Source organism: Saccostrea echinata, unplaced genomic scaffold (genome assembly GCF_033153115.1).
Source record: "Saccostrea echinata isolate AGI-Se365-2 ecotype Australia unplaced genomic scaffold, CSIRO_AGI_Sech_v1 ptg000003l, whole genome shotgun sequence".
Classification (NCBI taxonomy): Eukaryota; Metazoa; Mollusca; class Bivalvia; order Ostreida; family Ostreidae; genus Saccostrea; species Saccostrea echinata.
In genome coordinates this window covers 11,228,506-11,247,116 of record NW_026889752.1, presented here as the reverse complement: position 1 = coordinate 11,247,116, position 18,611 = coordinate 11,228,506, and the positions used below count along the sequence as shown (strand labels likewise).

The 18,611-nt window shown below is 33.5% G+C and overlaps 1 protein-coding gene across 1 annotated transcript in view; it reads left to right on the top strand.

The window, feature by feature from the left end:
• LOC133178577 (E3 ubiquitin-protein ligase rnf213-alpha-like) overlaps positions 1-18,611 on the top strand; it is a 137,730-nt gene that overhangs the window by 69,950 nt on the left and 49,169 nt on the right. The window contains exons 45-52 of the mRNA XM_061313290.1: positions 401-535; positions 736-904; positions 1,124-1,197; positions 3,522-3,654; positions 5,017-5,124; positions 5,337-5,422; positions 5,627-5,815; positions 6,390-6,516. Coding sequence (XP_061169274.1) covers positions 401-535; positions 736-904; positions 1,124-1,197; positions 3,522-3,654; positions 5,017-5,124; positions 5,337-5,422; positions 5,627-5,815; positions 6,390-6,516 — 1,021 coding nt within the window. The remainder of the gene's footprint in view (positions 1-400; positions 536-735; positions 905-1,123; positions 1,198-3,521; positions 3,655-5,016; positions 5,125-5,336; positions 5,423-5,626; positions 5,816-6,389; positions 6,517-18,611) is intronic.

Genomic DNA, 18,611 nt, shown 5'->3' with positions numbered 1-18,611 from the left:
CCAGAAAAGCTGAAACTTATGTGGAAGCATCCTGGGGTAGTGTAGATTCTAAATTGTTAAAAATCATGACCCCCGGGGGTAGGGCGGGGCCACAATAGGGAATCCAAGTTTTACGTTGAAATATATAAGAAAAATCTTTAAAAATCTTCTTCTCAAGAACCACTGGGCCAGATAAGCTGAAACTTATTTGGAAGCATCCTGGGGTAGTGTAGATTCTAAATTATTCAAATCATGACCCTCGGGGGTAGGGCAGGGCCACAATAGGTATTACAAGGGGGGAAATTTGGTAAAGAACAGCATGGCCAAAGTTACTCAGGTGAGCGATGTGGCCCATGGGCCTCTTGTTGTTCCTTCATTTTGTTTATTGAAGTTTCAGGTTATTATATATTTAACATTGTAGTGGTATATGCTCTGGAGATAGGAGAATAAAAAAGATGATTAAACCACTGATTAAACCTCTGGCAGAATCGTATCTTCAAGTGTTTCAATCTGTCATCGCAAAGAGGGAGTTCTTTGGATTAAGAGATTTCTACAGGTAAAAAAAAAACTTCTAGGCACAGTTCAAATGAGGCAGAGATCACTTTTTTTCAAATCTACATGCATGGTGACGGGGGTTATTTTTAATATACATTTTAAATAATTATTTGTTTGAGAATGATACGTGGATGAGCAGAACAATCATACATGATATAATTTTTGAGAAACTAATTGATTTTGCATTTGCTTGTTTTACAGCTTGATAAAGATGGTGTACAGTTTTGCTGAGAAGAACAACAAGAAGCCCACCTGGTTGATGCTACAACACTGCATCAAGAGAAACTTTGGGGGATTTGAACACTCAGCAGACCAAGATCCTCTAGCTGTGTTCTCAGAAAAACTCAAAACAGTGGAAAAAATTTTAACGGTAACCATTAAAAATTATTCATCATGATAGCAATTTTCTGGTGCAGATTCATATTGATGATCGATACATGTAGATGTTTACTTTCTTAGAATGATTTTTATACACCCCACTGGCCTATGTTTAATTTTATAGTTTTGAAGGGGGTGGAGGGGTGTAACACTCTGTAAATCTGTGACTGTACATATGGATTTATTTTGAAAGTTTTGGTTTTCTTTACAGCCTTCACCAGGAGATCCTGACTGTACACCTGCTGGTCTCATTGAAGCTTGTCTCCAAGGTGATGGAGTGGACAGGTAAGTAGAAAATTATTATTAGCTTAACAAATCAATTTCATTGTCATCTGAATTATTTTATGGATAGAAATAAGGGAATACAATGTCGTATATAATAAAGATAAGAATTTATTTGGTCTAGTTTTCAGAATCGATACATTCAAATTGTCATTAAAAAATGGATCAGGTGAGCATTGTGGACAGTGGACTGTTGGGCTCTTTCTTCTTCTTCTTCTTTGACAAATTTTATAATTACTGTAACAGTAAAACTTGTCTTATCTGGATGTTGTGTATTCTGAAATCTTGTCTATTATGATTTAAACTTTTTAAAAGTCTTTTATTTCAGTAAATTCAATTGCTTAAAATGTTGTCATATCTGAAAAATTTTTCTGCCCAAATTAGACAAGTTTTACTGTGTATTATAATAAGAGCCCTTCATCAATATCTTGATATGGTAATGAAAATGTTGATCAGTGTAGAATTCTGTCTGTCTATCCATTCATCAACACCTTTTTTGTAACATGCTAACTTCAGTACTTTTCAACCTAAATGTTTGAAAGATATCAATAGGTTTTATTCTCAATGAACCAAAGGTCAAGATAAAAAAAAAAATGGAAGTAATCAACATGACTGTTACACATTGATGTGCAGCTGTAGATTTTATGGTGGCTTGGTAGGACTGTGTAATCACTATTGAGCAAAAAAATCCGATACGATACAATATTTGATAATGCGATATCCGATATATTGGATACTTTAACAAATCTATCAGAAAAGTCTTGTAAATCATTTAACTCTATTCCCCTTAGACCTTTCCATCCTTTACCCCTTAATGACGACTTTTGACGCCTAGTCTCAAACCCTTAATGACGACTTTTGACGCATGTGTATTTCATTGTTGATTTGACTTGAAATTACCGCTTGTTTACAAATTGTCAGAGCACAGGTGGCCACCTGCAGGTTAACAATAGATGACTGCATCATACTACAGTTAGAAATCACGTGATTTACCTGTGTAAACAAACAAAAAGAATCTTGGAAAGTCCCACCAAAATTCAAAATGGCGGACTGTTACATACGATGTTTTTAGAGCATATAACTCAGTCAATACGCAATATTTTCTCATCCAGTAAAGCATTACATGAAATTCAAGCTATAAGCTACCTATTTCTTGAAAGTTTTGAAAATTATAATGATCTATGTGTATAATAAACATTAAAATAAGATACGAAAATGTTGTGAAGTTCGGGACCGCGCAGTGCCGATTTCGTTACCTGTTTCTCAGAATTTCAGAAGATACCTTCCATTTTACACATATTTATAAATGTAAAGGTGTAGAAAACAATTATTTTAATATAATTTGATCATTCAAATAAACAAAAACGTTCAGAAATCAAGTTTTATCAGCCAAGTCTGAAAATTTGTCGGCGAGATTGACATTGAAGTAGCACTACAATTTATTGATTTCTGAGGAATTAAACTTAAAAAATTGATAATTAATTATAATTTAACCATCAATTATATCATCACACATAATTTTTATTATTTATACAGACAATTTTGGCTTATTAAAGCCGTTTTACATGTTGAAAATATCTATTTTGCGATTTACACCTGCTTTCACCTGAATTATTTATTTACAGAAAATTCCGATCAAAATTATGCTAATAGATTTGAAAAATTTAATTTATTACGAATCCAGTGATATATAATACATAGCATAAATGAAATATTTTGACCCCCATTAGTTCAGTTTTAAACTGCACTCCAATTCATCTAAAACGGTACAAGGGGCAGCCAGGCAAACACTCTAAGGATATGGCCAGTGCGTCAAATCGTGGCATTAAGGGGTAAAGAGTTAATGTATGTCTTGAGTTTTATGTAAACTAATTGTTTTATAATCCATATCGAAGTTCTTGTCTCACTGTCATTACAAATTACACTTCAAATTCAAACTTTTAATGACTGTGAAATGAACATGTTAAAATAAAGTTGTCTATGTATTTTGTAATATTTATTTAAGATGTGCTATCTGCTTAATGATTATATCATAATAATTATTGATCAATTTTAATTCAAAACAGTGAAAATATAACCTTTGGTGATTGAAATTCCCAACTTTTTCTTAGAATTATAAGAAAATCTGCCTGTCTGATACATATTGGAAGTTATTTTGTTCGACATGATACATTCTTGAATATCGATAGGTATTGATATATTGATACAGCCCTATGGCTTGCTCAAAGTGAATTGTGAAAGATCAAGGTTGTCAATGAATACAATGCTGTGTATGACCTTGCTAGTGTTTTTTTAGTCACATTAATGTTATCTTCTCTTTTTCTAAGTGATACACGGTACCTGCTACTGCTGACAGAAAACTATGGAGCTTTGACAGTTTTACAACAGAAGATTCAGACCATGAAGAATGCCATTACAATATTTGGTAGCAGTTTTCCCAGTGATCAAGAGTACACACAGGTAACAGCTAGTGAACAAGATTAAACACAATTGCATGTACTGTAATAGTGATCAATTTGCATTCAAATGGATGGAATTAGTTGACCAAAATAACATATATTTGATTGTGAAAGCAATTAATTTTAAACGTTTTATTATACCCCACACAACAAGTTGCGGGGGGTATAATTATGTTTTTGACCAGTCAGTCCGTCAGTCCTGTTTTTTTTGTCAGGGCAACTCCTCATAAACCTCGATCTTCATAGAATTTCGTCAAACTTTGCAGATATTTAGGACACAATATTTTAGATGTGCATATTACCAGGAAATTCTGATGCCTTTATTTTTTCTGGGAATTTCGGCACTTTTCAACTTAGATTTTTGGCCATATCTTGAATATAGAGATGAACAGTTTGTCAGCGCAACTCCTCATAAACCGCTGCACAGAATTTCATCAAACTGTGCAGATATTTAGTAAACAGTGTGTAGAGGAAATTCCAATTCCTTTATTTTTGCCCTAAGAGTTTTGCCTATTATTGAAGAAACTTTCCAGCTAGGTAATAAGGAAATCCACTGGAATCAGCTTTTTTAATGAAATTTCGTGTGAAATATTTTATGAACTTAAAAGACCCCTATTGATTTTGAGATCAAAATATTAATGATTTAACACACACACAAAATCTTGGATAGTTCCCCCCCCCCCCCCCTCTTCAAAATGGTGCTTTAATTGCCTTAAATAATTTCATAAGTACAGTATATAAACAAATTCATATGACTACATCATAATTTTGTTTCCATCAATTATTTAAATGTGTAAATTGTCATGTGTTGGACATGGACTTACACTCATTAACAAATCGAAATCACTGAGGAATTTAAATAACAGTTTGTCAGCATAACTCCTGCACTGAATTTCCTGAAACTTTGTAGGTATTTCAGACATAATGTATAGATTTGTATATTGTCAAGAAAGTTTGATTCCATTATTTATCTAGAAACTTCAGCCAAATTAAATTTGTAACATAAAAGATTTGAATGTCCTTATATGCAGGAAGTTTTGATATGATGATTTTTTGCAAGTAATGCCCCTTTTTGAATTATACTGTGTATTTAAAATGCACTGTGCCATTCATTACGTTTTGCATTGTCGAGTTTTTGGGGAGCATGGGGTATGTGAGCTTGCTTACTTTTTCTTTCATTTAATTTAAATATTCATAATGATGGTGAAAAGTCATGCTGGGTTTTATATAATTGTTGTATTTGGTTACACTCTTGGATATCATTTATAACTGAGTATATACATGTATGTGAGGTTTAAAATGTTGAATAAACTTGATAGACATAATAAGGAAAGGATTTTTTTGGTCTCTTTTTTTTTTTTAGGTTTGCAGAAATATTAACCGTATCAAGATCTGCATGGAAACCGGAAAAACTGTGGTTCTTCTGAACTTGGAGAATCTGTATGAGAGTCTGTATGATGCCCTTAATCAGGTAATTTTTTTGTTTGGTTTGAAAATCACTTTTTGCTGTATAAAAGCTCAACAAAAAAATTTCCTCAATTGATCTGAGTGTTTTGTAGTTTTGTCATTAAAAGAAATTGAAATAAATTTCATGCACAAAGATGTGCCTGATAATCGTAAGACGACATTCATTTGCTTTAAATCAGCACAGCTGTGACTGACTTTTTTCTCCTTTTTTTTCAGTATTATGTCTACTTTGGTGGAGAAAGATATGTAGATCTTGGATTGGGAACTCATCGTGTCAAGTGTAGGGTTCACAAGAATTTCAGGTAATGAACTTTCATAAACCTTCATCAAAATTCAAAAAAAAAAATTGAAGGAAAAAAATTGCACAATCTTGATAATGGTATTGACTCAGTAAATAGCAGTGAATCAAATAGATACAGTAATTATACTCATTTACAGACAGAAGAAAAATGCCAAAAAGAAGCAATGAATGACTTATATGTACATGATTTATAATTCCTTTGCAGATTGATAGTTGTAGCAGAGAAGGAGGTTGTGTACAGTAAGTTCCCCATTCCTCTGATCAACAGACTAGAGAAACATTTCCTCAACATTTCCACCATGTTGTCCCCAGTACAAGTCAGGCTGGCTCAGAAGTTGCAAAATTGGGCAGAGGACTTTGTCAAGACAACAGTACTATACTTAAGAAACCCAAGGTTAACTAATCTTTATCTTGCATTCAATTTAATTTTTTTTTCCCATATTGATTTTTCATACGGCAATTTATTTTGTTACATGTATCAATTTAATTAGACAAGTGGGCATGTTAATAGCTAGGCTAGCATGTTCAAGTAGTGTATATTCAAATTTTTTGATTGTTGGTTCCCAGGGTAGGCTGAGTCTGCAACAAAGGGAAAAAATATAATTTACGAACATAAGAAAAGATGCAACAGTTGAACTTTGGTATCTCAAACGCTGATATCTCGAATACCATGGGTATGTTGAAGTAATTTGAAAGTCCTGATGATTTTTTCTTTAAGTATTTTACCCATGATATCTTGAATCCTCTGATATCTTGAAGTTTTTCTTGGTCCCATCAAGTTTGAGATAACAAGGTTTGACTATATCTTGAAAAAAAAATTTGAGGACACATGGGCACAGTTTGTCATATTGATATGCATGCATCCTAATGTAGTGTGGATTCTGCAAGCTCTGTCAACAATGTGGTCCCAGGGCTAGCTTGAAGGAATGAAGATGGAGACTTTATTTTTTACATAATTTTTTCTTCAGGGAGAAGAAATCAGAGTATAAGACAGGAGACGTCTTCATGGGATTCCATGCAGATACCTGTGCTTCAATAATTCTCCACATCTCCCAAAAATACAGTGATGATGACTTGGAAACCATTGAACAAGAGGTACAGAATAATGCAGTCCTAGAATTTGAGAAAGATTTGGTCTGGGACCTACAAGAAACTTAGGTTGGTCATCTAGGGATGACCTAGGTTAAGATTGCATCTTGGGTCAAATGGTGTAACTTGTGTTCTATAAATGGAAAATGGGTTTCAATGCAACATCTTCATAACCACAATTTCGGATGTTATGTCCATACTAACACCGTGGCATTATCTTATAAAGTCACTGTGCTTGACTGGGATTGTTTTTTTGGATCTAAGGTTTTCCATGCAATTACTTTTGAATATTTGAACTACAATGTAATTTAAGTATACAAAATGAAGCAATTAAACACTAGATCAAATATTATTTTCGGTTTTTAGCTCACCTGAGCTGAAAGCTCAAGTGAGCTTTTCTGATCACCCGTTGTCCGTCGTCCGTCCGTCTGTCCGTCTGTCCGTCCGTTTGTACGAGGGGGATATTGTGAGACTTTTTTGACCTTCTGGGACTAAAAAAAAAGTCCCACAAAATTTTTCAAAATTTGTCAGTTTCTGAAGTCCCACATTGATAATTTTCACTTTGTTTGATGAAGTCCCACAAAATTTTGGACAGATTGGTTGGACAAAATCTGTCTATGTGATGGACATCATCATAAATTTTCTGCTAGCCTCATTTTGGTTTTCAATTTCGGAACCTCTCGGATTTTTACAATATAACATACAGTGTCCTCACTTTCATTTGCTGTTTGGAACATCTCAAGAGTTTAATGATTGAAAATGGCCACTACTGAAGATGAACTGAGCTGTTAAAAGTTAAAGGTAAGTTTCTGTTTCCTTCTGATTTTATGTAGTATACCAATTTTTTGGAATAATGTATGTAAATTCTTGTGATATAAGTGATGAAAGAAGATGATGAAAGCAGTCAGTATGTTAAATGAATATTAATGCATCATCACTTTTACTGATATTGAAAATATGGAGCAAGAGGATAATTATTACAATTTTATTTGATAGGTTATGTTATTTGTTATGTAATTTTTAACATTATGGAATTTATATTCTAATATACTAATTTAATTTAAAATGTTTGTATCAGGAAAATTTGCTGAGTACCAATTTTTTTTATAACTTGAATTTCCTCAACAAAAACTTGTCAGTATTGGAAATTAAGTACCCTGCACTGATTTTTTTGCTCACAACAAACAATATGCAATATGATTTTAACACACTTTTTAAAGTTGTTTTAGTTAAATAATGATGCTGTTTAGCCTAAACAGACACATTACATGTCTCTGGCAGAAATAACTTTCTTAAATTAAACGTTTATAAACGTATAAGTTACTTCTAATCAAATTATCTCTGTCATCTGGATGTTTAGGGACAATACACTTGTAATAAGCTAATTATTGTTAGCTAATTATATCAACATTTTACATCTCAACTTAATATTAATTGTTTACTGATGTCTTTCATGATTGAACTTGTTATAGCAATGATATTTTAATGATTGCGTGCAGAAAATAATTTCATAATCACACTGTAATCAGTAAGCTTTGATTCCTCAAAATGATGGAGTAAGAGAATAAGGAGATAAATGAAAGGCCCATAATTATTCAAATAATTATTGACTTATGGGACTTTGACCAATGTCTTGTGAGACTTGTTTGAGAAATGTTTCTAGTATGGACTTGTGGGACTTTGACCAATGTTTTGTGGGACTTGTAGTTAAGGAGCTGCCTCTTTTGTACTTGTGGAACTATGTCCAAGGTTTGTGGGACTTGCAGTACAAGAGATGCTTTTCTGAACTTAAGGGACTTTGACCAATGTCTTGTGAGACTTATATAAGAAATGTTTCTAGTATGGAGTTGTGGGACTATGGCCAAGATTTTGTGGGACTTGTAGTAGAAGAGATGCTTTTCTGAACTTATGGGACTTTGACCAATGTCTTGTGAGACTTATATGAGAAATGTTTTTAGTATGGAGTTGAGGGACTTGGACCAAGGTGTTGTGGGACTTGTAGTAGAAAGGTGCCTCTTTTGTACTTGTGGAACTATGTCCAAGGTTTTGTGGGACTTGCAGTACAAGAGATGCTTTTCTGAACTTATGGGACTTTGACCGAGGTCTTGTGAGACTTATATGAGAAAAGTTTCTAGTATGGAGTTGTGGGAGTATGGCCAAGATTTTGTGGGACTTGTAGTAGAAGAGATGCTGTTCTGAACTTATGGGACTTTGACCAATGTCTTGTGAGACTTGTTTGAGAAATGTTTTTAGTATGGACTTGTGAGACTTTGACCAATGTCTTGTGAGACTTATATGAGAAATGTTTCTTGTATGGAGTTGTGGGACTGTGGCCAAGATTTTTTTGGGACTTGTAGTAGAAGAAATGCTGTTCTGAACTTAAGGGACTTTGACCAATGTCTTTTGAGACTTATATGAGAAATGTTTTTAGTATTGAGTTGTGGGACTATGGCCAAGGTTTGTGGGACTTGTAGTAGAAGAATGCTTTTCTGAACTTATGGGACTTTGACCAATGTCTTGTGAGACTTGTTTGAGAGATGTTTTAAGTATGGAGTTGAGGGACTTTGACCAAGGTTTTGTGGGACTTGTAGTAGAAGAGGTGCCTCTTTTGTACTTGCAGAACTATGTCCAAGGTTTTGTGGGACTTGCAGTACAAGAGATGCTTTTCTGAACTTATGGGACTTTGACCAAGGTCTTGTGAGACTTGTTTGAGAAATGTTTTTAGTATGGAGTTGAGGGACTTTGACCAAGGTTTTTTGGGACTTGTAGTAGAAGAGGTGCCTCTTTTGTACTTGTGGAACTATGTCCAAGGTTTTGTGGGACTTGCGGTACAAGAGATGCTTTTCTGAACTTATGGGACTTTGACCGAGGTCTTGTGAGACTTATATGAGAAATGTTTCTAGTATGGAGTTGTGGGACTATGGCCAAGATTTTGTGGGACTTGTAGTAGAAGAGATGCTGTTCTGAACTTATGGAACTTTGACCAATGTCTTGTGAGACTTATATGAGAAATGTTTTTAGTATGGAGTTGTGGGACTATGGCCAAGGTTTGTGGGACTTGTAGTAGAAGAAATGCTTTTCTGAACCTACGGGACTTTGACCAATTTCTTGTGAGACTTGTTTGAGAAATGTTTTAGTATGGAGTTGAGGAACTTTGACCAAGGTTTTGGGGACTTGTAGTAGAAGAGGTGCCTCTTTTGTACTTGTGGAACTATGTCCAAGGTTTTGTGGGACTTGCAGTACAAGAGATGCTTTTCTGAACTTATGGGACTTTGACCGAGGTCTTGTGAGACTTATATGAGAAATGTTTCTAGTATGGAGTTGTGGGACTATGGCCAAGATTTTGTGGGACTTGTAGTAGAAGAGGTGCTGTTCTGAACTTTTGGGACTTTGACCAGTGTCTTGTGAGACTTGTTTGAGAAATGTTTTTAGTATGGACTTGTGGGACTTTGACCAATGTTTTGTGGGACTTGTAGTTAAGGAGGTGCCTCTTTTGTACTTGTGGAACTATATCCAAGGTTTTGTGGGACTTGCAGTACAAGAGATGCTTTTCTGAACTTATGGGACTTTGACCAATGTCTTGTGAGACTTATATGAGAAATGTTTTTAGTATGGAGTTGTGGGACTATGGTCAAGGTTTTTGGGACTTGTAGTAGAAGAAATGCTTTTCTGAACTTATGGGACTTTGACCAATGTCTTGTGAGACTTGTTTGAGAAATGTTTTTAGTATGGAGTTGAGGGACTTGGACCAAGGTGTTGTGGGACTTGTAGTAGAAAGGTGCCTCTTTTGTACTTGTGGAACTATGTCCAAGGTTTTGTGGGACTTGCAGTACAAGAGATGCTTTTCTGAACTTATGGGACTTTGACCGAGGTCTTGTGAGACTTATATGAGAAATGTTTCTAGTATGGAGTTGTGGGAGTATGGCCAAGATTTTGTGGGACTTGTAGTAGAAGAGATGCTGTTCTGAACTTATGGGACTTTGACCAATGTCTTGTGAGACTTGTTTGAGAAATGTTTCTAGTATGGATTTGTGGGACTATGGCCAAGGTTTTTTTGGGACTTGTAGTAGAAGAGATGCCTTTCTGGACTTATGGGACTTTGACCAATGTCTTGTGGGACTTACATAAGAGAAATGTTTTTAGTATGGATTTGTGTGACTATGACCAATGTTTTGAGGGACTTGTAGTAGAAGAGATGCCATTCTAAACTTAAAGGACTTTGACCAATATCTTTTGAGACTTATATGAGAAATGTTTTTAGTATGGAGTCTGGGACTATGACCAAGGATTTGTGGGACTTGTAGTTGTAGAGATACCTTTTTCGACTTATGAAACGTTGATCAACATTTTGTTCATATCTTTTAAAATAAGTTTCATCACAAGAAGAACATATGCTGGACTTAAAGTTACTTAGTTGTCTTCAAGATGGAGGATATTCCTGTTGGATTTATTTTGTTTTATTCTCCTTATGACTACTCACAAGCATGCTCTTTCTGTTCAGATTTTAACTTAGATGTTTTAGAAATCTTCATACATGGATTTTGTTGCTTAACTTTTTTTTCATTTCCGGAATTCCATGCTTGCCGTGCCTTTTGCATCATCTCTGATTTTCAGGTTGAAAAGTTTATTCTTCTTTGAAGGACATTAAGTGAGTATATATAGTTGTGAAGTACAATATCTTTGTTGACTGTCCATGTTATTGTTTGTACACAAATACCTATCAGAGAAAGAGACAATGCATTTAAATAATTAGTTTTTTGAAAGTAAAAAAAAATAAACAAAATCATGTGACAACATTGTCAGATACCCAAGGATGATCTCGTATTTTATACCTATCACCCATGGGCAAAGTTGCTGAAACCTTATCATTTATTTTGCAAATTAGTCAATTATAGACAACCAATCAGAGAGTTGGAACTCTTCAATTTTGAAAATATGTTTATAAGTTTGCTATTTATGGTAATATCATGATCCCATAAAAATGAGTGAATTTTGTTTTAAAATGATATAAGACACGTCGTACATGTCACTGGCATTAAATACCATTCAGAAATAATATAGCTTTACCTTTCTCAAACTGCTAAATGCACCGGCCAGTGGATTTGTTTGCAATACGGTGTGCACGTATGTTAACTATGGAAAAAGCGTTTGGGATTGCCGAACACATATGTGTAACCTAAACTGTGATTCGTTGATATGCTATCGCAATTCTGTGCAGCAGCCAATCAGATAAAAGTGCCTGACATTATGGGTTTTTTTTTCATAGCAAAAAAAGTAAATTTTAAAAATTCCAAATAAATATGACTGGTAATGTTCATTTAACCCTTTTTCTCTCATTGCATTTGACTAGGACTTTAGAAAATATAAACAAGTAAAATGGCATCATCAGGTGACTAAATCATCATATTGACCTCAAAAACAACAATAATTGTATATTGTTGCTTTCTCTGTATTTTTACTGTTAATTGTAACAAAATTAAGAAAATTGAATAGTTTAAGTGCTGTAATGTATGATGTTTTCTCAAGATACATCTTAAAAAGGTGAATACTGGGTAAATAAAACATTCTAAGACTTATTCTATTTTTCAAAATGTATTAAAGAAAAGTTTTATTCTCAAGTTACTCCATACTTGTGGGACTATGACCAAAGTTTTGTTGAATATAAGAAACATCTCTGATCTTGCAGGACTATATGATCAATGTTTTGTGTGACTTGTACTTTAGTAGATGTCTGACGGGACTTGTGACACTTTGACCAGTGCTTTGTGAATAATGAGTCTTTTTGTATTTCCAAGGATTGAGTGATGGACATGTGACAGGAAATTAAAAGATTGTAGAAAATACCATAGAAATATTTGAGATGAAGAAGCAGGAGATGTTTGTTCTTGGTGTTTATGTAACACTGAATTTGTTGCTGAAAGCCCTAGCTTACTTTTTCAATTCTTCTTCATGGACATTTTATGGGCATTTTAGTTTGAATTTATTTTTAGGAGTTTCTTTCGTATTTGATTTAATATTTTGTTTTGTTGCTGCTGTGTATTTTTTTTGTTGGCCATAGAAAATTAAGGTAGGTGATCAGTTTATTAAATAAGTAAATTATGTGATATGGCCAAGTTTGGTAGTAAATATGAGTATCATAGTTAGGATTGGGATGATGCTATCATTTTTATATTGATAAGCATTACAATATATGAGCCACAATACAATATTTGTTGCTATATTTTTTAACTGGTTAAAAGATCTTCTTTCTGTATTGAAATGAACAAAACATTTCTTCACAAATAAGAATAATTCATAGAAGCTGTATATCAGTTGTAAAACAGTTATTTCACACAGGTGGTGTTAATTATTTGTATTTCATAGTAATATTTATATTTAGCATATTTATCTCGTATATTAATCCCAAAATATTAAGTAAACAAACAAAAAAATAAGTTGGTAATTTCTTTTGCAATATTGTTGGACTATAGGTAAATGATATTTTACCTAGAATTGTGGAATGGTGGTAAAGTTTTTGGGACTATATGGAGATATGATAAGCCTATCTAGACTTCTGGGACTATGGTTAAGTTTTGTGAGACTACAACAAGATTACATAGTAGCCTCTAAACTTGTGGGACTAGGCCAAGTTTTCTGGGACTACAGAGAAATGATATTCTATCTAGAGTTTTCTGTCTAGAGTTTTGGAATTGCGATCAAGTTTTGTGGGACTACAGAGATTTTATAGTGACCTTTAGACTTATGCTAAAGCCAACTTTTATGGGACTACAGAGGGACTGCAGAGAGTTGATATTTTATCTAGACTTGTGGAACTGCAAGTTTTTTGGGACTACTAATATTTAAGGCAATCAGATCAAAATTATAATTGATTATGAATAATTATTGACCACACATAGTTGATTTTGTCTGTTAATCTATTTGTCCAAAAACTTTGACCTTGCGCATTGCTTTTGAAATATTGCACATGTGCATTCCTTGTAACAAGAGCCTTCTTTGAGTACCAACATATTTGACCTTGGAGTTTCCAGGGTTCTCTGTAAGAGCAAGCAACTGTGACTGTGATGATGCTATCTTTAAAAAATTGTTTGCCCTCTTCCAACCCACTTGTTAAAAATGGACCTACTCAAAACTTTTTTTTAACCTCCAAGAAATAAATTTTTAAATTTTTTTTCCCCCATATCTTATCGACAAGTCAGAGGAAATTTTATGTAAAAAAAAAGTTCCCCACCAAGTTACCAACTTAATTTTATTTTACCCTGAGTTGGGATAGGGCAAACAAACATTATTTTAAAGATGCTCTGATCAAGAATATATTCATTTGATAACTCTTATGCAATTTTAATTCAATTTTAGGGGAGGAAAAGAAGGAGTTTATTTAAAAAAAAAATTATTTTATTTTCTTACCTACCTATTGACTTATTTTTGGTAAAAAATATCTCAAAACATGTCCATATGGGAGTTTTGAAAATTTTTCATGTACTTTGGGACTCTGTAACTCAATTTTGTAATCTGATGGAAATATCCTTTTAGTGCAAGATTTAGTAATTTTCAAGCTAAGTAAGTGTGTGGGGGGGGGGGGGGTGAGAGACAGAGAGCAAAATAAAAAAAATTGTATTTGAATTAGTGATGGGAAATAAGAAAAAAATTTAATTTTATTATTGGTAATAATCAGCTGGGCATAATTGATTAATAATCAATTATAATCAAATTTTTTAATTAAATGAAATGAATATTAAAAAAGTTAAACGAAAATTCAGATTTCAGTTCAGACTTTTACCCAAAAAAAAAAAAAAATAATAATAATTTAATTGAATATAATATTCAAAATTCTTTATTAATTTTTCTTCTAATAAAGTGGAAAATAATATTTCTTTACTTTAAATTTTGAATGCTGAATTACTTTCATAAACTTTAGTAAATGCAATCATTGTTATGATGTAAATATACTTTGTTCTTCTTGGACTTTTGCAACTGTGTCTTGGACATAACAAGTGATAGACATGTGACAGGAAGATAAGAAATTGTATGAATCCAAAATGGCTGAGGAGGATTTGTTTGCAGCCCTTCTTGGTGTTATGACTGTCTCTGCTGTTTTTTTGTTGTTTATATCCATTGCTCTCTTTTATTTTTGTATTCGGTGGACAAGGCTGTCATCTTCAGGGAACTAAGCAGTTTTGAATTCATCAAGGTATGCTAATTGTTAAAAATACAGCTCTAGACAACCTTGTAGTGTTAAATTGCCATGTTACTTTGAAAGATGGATCAGCAGACTTCTGAAATGTTGGTGAATTGTGTCTTGTAATTTGAATCTAACTTTGAAATCAGGGATTAACTCAATATTGTTATCTGATGGGAATATCTTTTTAGTGTGAAATTTAGTAATTTCAAGGTATGTGTGTGTGTGTGTGAGTATGTGTTTGTTTGTTTGTGTAGTAAAAAAGTGACTCCCATCAAGCCACGAACCCCGTTTTCACTTAGATCCGACACTAATTTAGTGTTTCGGCGGTGTGATAACAGGCCAAGCAATAAATAGATATTCTATACTAATTATAATTAGTTATATAAGTCCGCCATCATCAGGAATCCACTTATATATATCAATATTGTATATTCATTTTATTTGTTTTATTATATACCGGTATGTTCTTTTTAAATAGTAGAACCGGTAAGGGAATTTCCCAAGGTCACGTAATGTTTAAATAATAAACACAGATGAAAGTTGTTTGTGTAAATAAATATGCAAGAAAGCGATAATTTGTTAACTGTCTCTGACTGAGATATGTCAGTAAATGATATGGTTGATTACATTGTAATTGACCAGTAAGTGAGGCTTTACTAACTTTTATTAAAGTTTAGAACTTGTTAGGAGATCTCCTAAACTCCTGTGTTTTTTATATGCAATAATTGGTTTGTCTTTGAATATATCTTTGAGTTCGGGCTCTCTTGATAGAGTGTGCCAAGTAGTAAAAAAGTGACTCCCATCAAGCCACGAACCCCGTTTTCACTTAGATCCGACACTAATTTAGTGTTTCGGCGGTGTGATAACAGGCCAAGCAATAAATAGATATTCTATACTAATTATAATTAGTTATATAAGTCCGCCATCATCAGGAATCCACTTATATATATCAATATTGTATATTCATTTTATTTGTTTTATTATATACCGGTATGTTCTTTTTAAATAGTAGAACCGGTAAGGGAATTTCCCAAGGTCACGTAATGTTTAAATAATAAACACAGATGAAAGTTGTTTGTGTAAATAAATATGCAAGAAAGCGATAATTTGTTAACTGTCTCTGACTGAGATATGTCAGTAAATGATATGGTTGATTACATTGTAATTGACCAGTAAGTGAGGCTTTACTAACTTTTATTAAAGTTTAGAACTTGTTAGGAGATCTCCTAAACTCCTGTGTTTTTTATATGCAATAATTGGTTTGTCTTTGAATATATCTTTGAGTTCGGGCTCTCTTGATAGAGTGTGCCAGTATTTTAGCAATTTCTTTTTGATATTGCTAATGGCTGGGTTGTATTTTGTAACCATGACCAATGGTATATCAGAATTACTGTTAACTTTCTTTTTTTGATTTAAATGGTCTCTTTTGTAGTTTTCTAGAACATTGTTCATTGAACTGTTAATCTCATTTTCATTATATCCTCTTTTCAACAGAGAAAATTTGAACTTCTCGATCGCATTGTGAAAAATATTAGAATCGCTAGTATTGCGTAAATGACGAATGATTTCGCCTTTAATAATTCCCTTGAAAACAGAAGGGCTATGTGCACTATTGCGTTCCAGATACTGGAAAGTATTAGTAGGTTTTATGAAAGTTTTGACATCAAGAATTCCTTCTAATTCAAACCTTTCTCCCTTAAATAGGGTGATGTCAAGGAAGTTCATTTCTTTGTCAGAAATTTCATATGTGAATTTTAACAGAGGATGATGTGAATTTGCTATTTGGAAAAATTGATGAATTTCATCCATTTCCCCATGATAGATTATAAATCCATCATCTCGATATCGACCGTGATAAACAATATTATGTTGAAATGGAAATTTGTTAAGAATTTCCGAAGTGACTTCATACATTCTGATATCGCACACTTCAGGACTGCATTTTGAGCCCATTGCGCAGCCTATAATTTGTTTATATTTCTTAGAATTAAATTCAAAGACATTATTTTCTAATATTGTTTGTAACAACCACAGAAGATCATCTGTAGGTGGCGAAGGAATTTTAAATTCTCCTTTGTTGAATTTAGAGTATGCTTCACTGACAGCTGTGAGTAATTCGTTGAACTGCATATTTGTATACAGGGATGTTACATCATAACTGACCATTATGCATTCTGCTTGCGGTCTAAGTTTTTCTATTTTTATTATGAAATCAGAGCTATCTCTGATGTAAGTGGATTGTGTTTTGACTATTGGTATTAGGAAGTAATCAACATATTGGCTGATTCGTTCCGTCGCCGACCCGCATTGCGAGATAATAGGTCGTGCCGGGCAAATGATTTCTTGATTGTAGTGGCCCTGTTCTTTGATAAGATCAAACATCGTCTGATCTAATTTGTGAAGTTTAGGTAGTAAGTATAATCTACCTATTCGTGGATACGTAATATCCATTAAAAATCTATATGTAACTTTATCTAGATACCCATTTGCCTTAAGTTCATTGATTTTATTTTCAATATTCCTTTGGAGCAATGATAAATCAAAATCGTCAATTATTTCGTAATATTTAGTGTTCAATTGGCGATCGCCCTCCTTAATATAATCGTGTTTGTTCATAACAACACATATGTTGTTTTTGTCTGCCTTTTTAATTACAATATCGTGGCGATATCGTAACTGGTTAAGTGCTCTTCTCTCAAGTTGAGATAAATTATCAGAGCATTTTTTTATCTGAATTGAGGAAAGTTCAAGTTTGGTCTTATCGATGTAGGTTTCAAGTGCACCAATCATCTTAGGTGGTTCATATCCACTCTTTGTGTAGAAAGGATGAATCTCATCGTTATTAGTCTTGAAATTGAACTTACATCTCATTTTACGTGCAAGTTCATCAAAATCTTTGAGTAAGTCGTTTTTTGCGACTTTTGTCGAAGGTGTTGGGATGAATTTCAGCCCTTTTGCTAATAATAAGTATTCACTATCTGTTAACTTGTTTTTGGTCAGATTGAATACATGTTCTCTTGCATAAAGAACATTGGAGTAGAACTTTCTATTTTTGCGGGCTTTGTATTTCATTGCCCTAATAGATCGTTTTCTTCTTTTGATGTTTCGATCGAAACGACGTGCCATTCTGTTGGCTGTGTATGTGAAAATGTGAGCAAACCTTCGCACGTGGTAAAAAATGCCGCTAGCGCATGCGTACAAATCCTGTATGTTATTATTGAATAATCCAGACGTAATCATGTTTGAACTAACCAATTAGAAAATTAGAAATACAATTTCCTTACCAAAAGGCATATCAATAAGATAGCAAAATTCCAAAGGAAATGAATATTTTATTCATTGATCATTCACAGAACACAATTTGTCACAGTATGTAATCAATAGCGAATGATACTTTAAAGAAATGACTAATTCCCATAGGGATAAGTTCGTTAGAGTTAAGAGTGATACACTCAAATATAATAATCGGACAATAGAGTCACTTTAGTATAGCGAATCAGTTCAGTTGCGCATGAGTGATACACTCAAGTTTTTATAACTGGACATTAAAGTCACTTAGTAAGGTGAAAATTTTCGCCCTTTATGTCCTTTGCCTTTGCCTCCTCTATATGAGGTACCGGTAGTGGATTTGTTTTTTCCAGCCGCCTGTTTAGGTTTGGTTCTTATTGCTGTGCAAAATTGCAACAGTTCCTTATCAAATTTTTCCTTGCTGGCATTCATACGGGTATTGAGCTCGTTTCGGGCTAATCCTGAGGTGGAAGTGGCTGTTCCGATTTTTTGGAGAGCCTCATGTCTGATTTCTTTTAATTGATTATTAGTTTCTTCAATTTTATCCTCCAAGAATTTGATGGATTCTTGCATAAATTCCCTTTTCAAAGAATCAGCCTTTTCCTTCCAAAGAGATTGGAACAAAATGTCAATG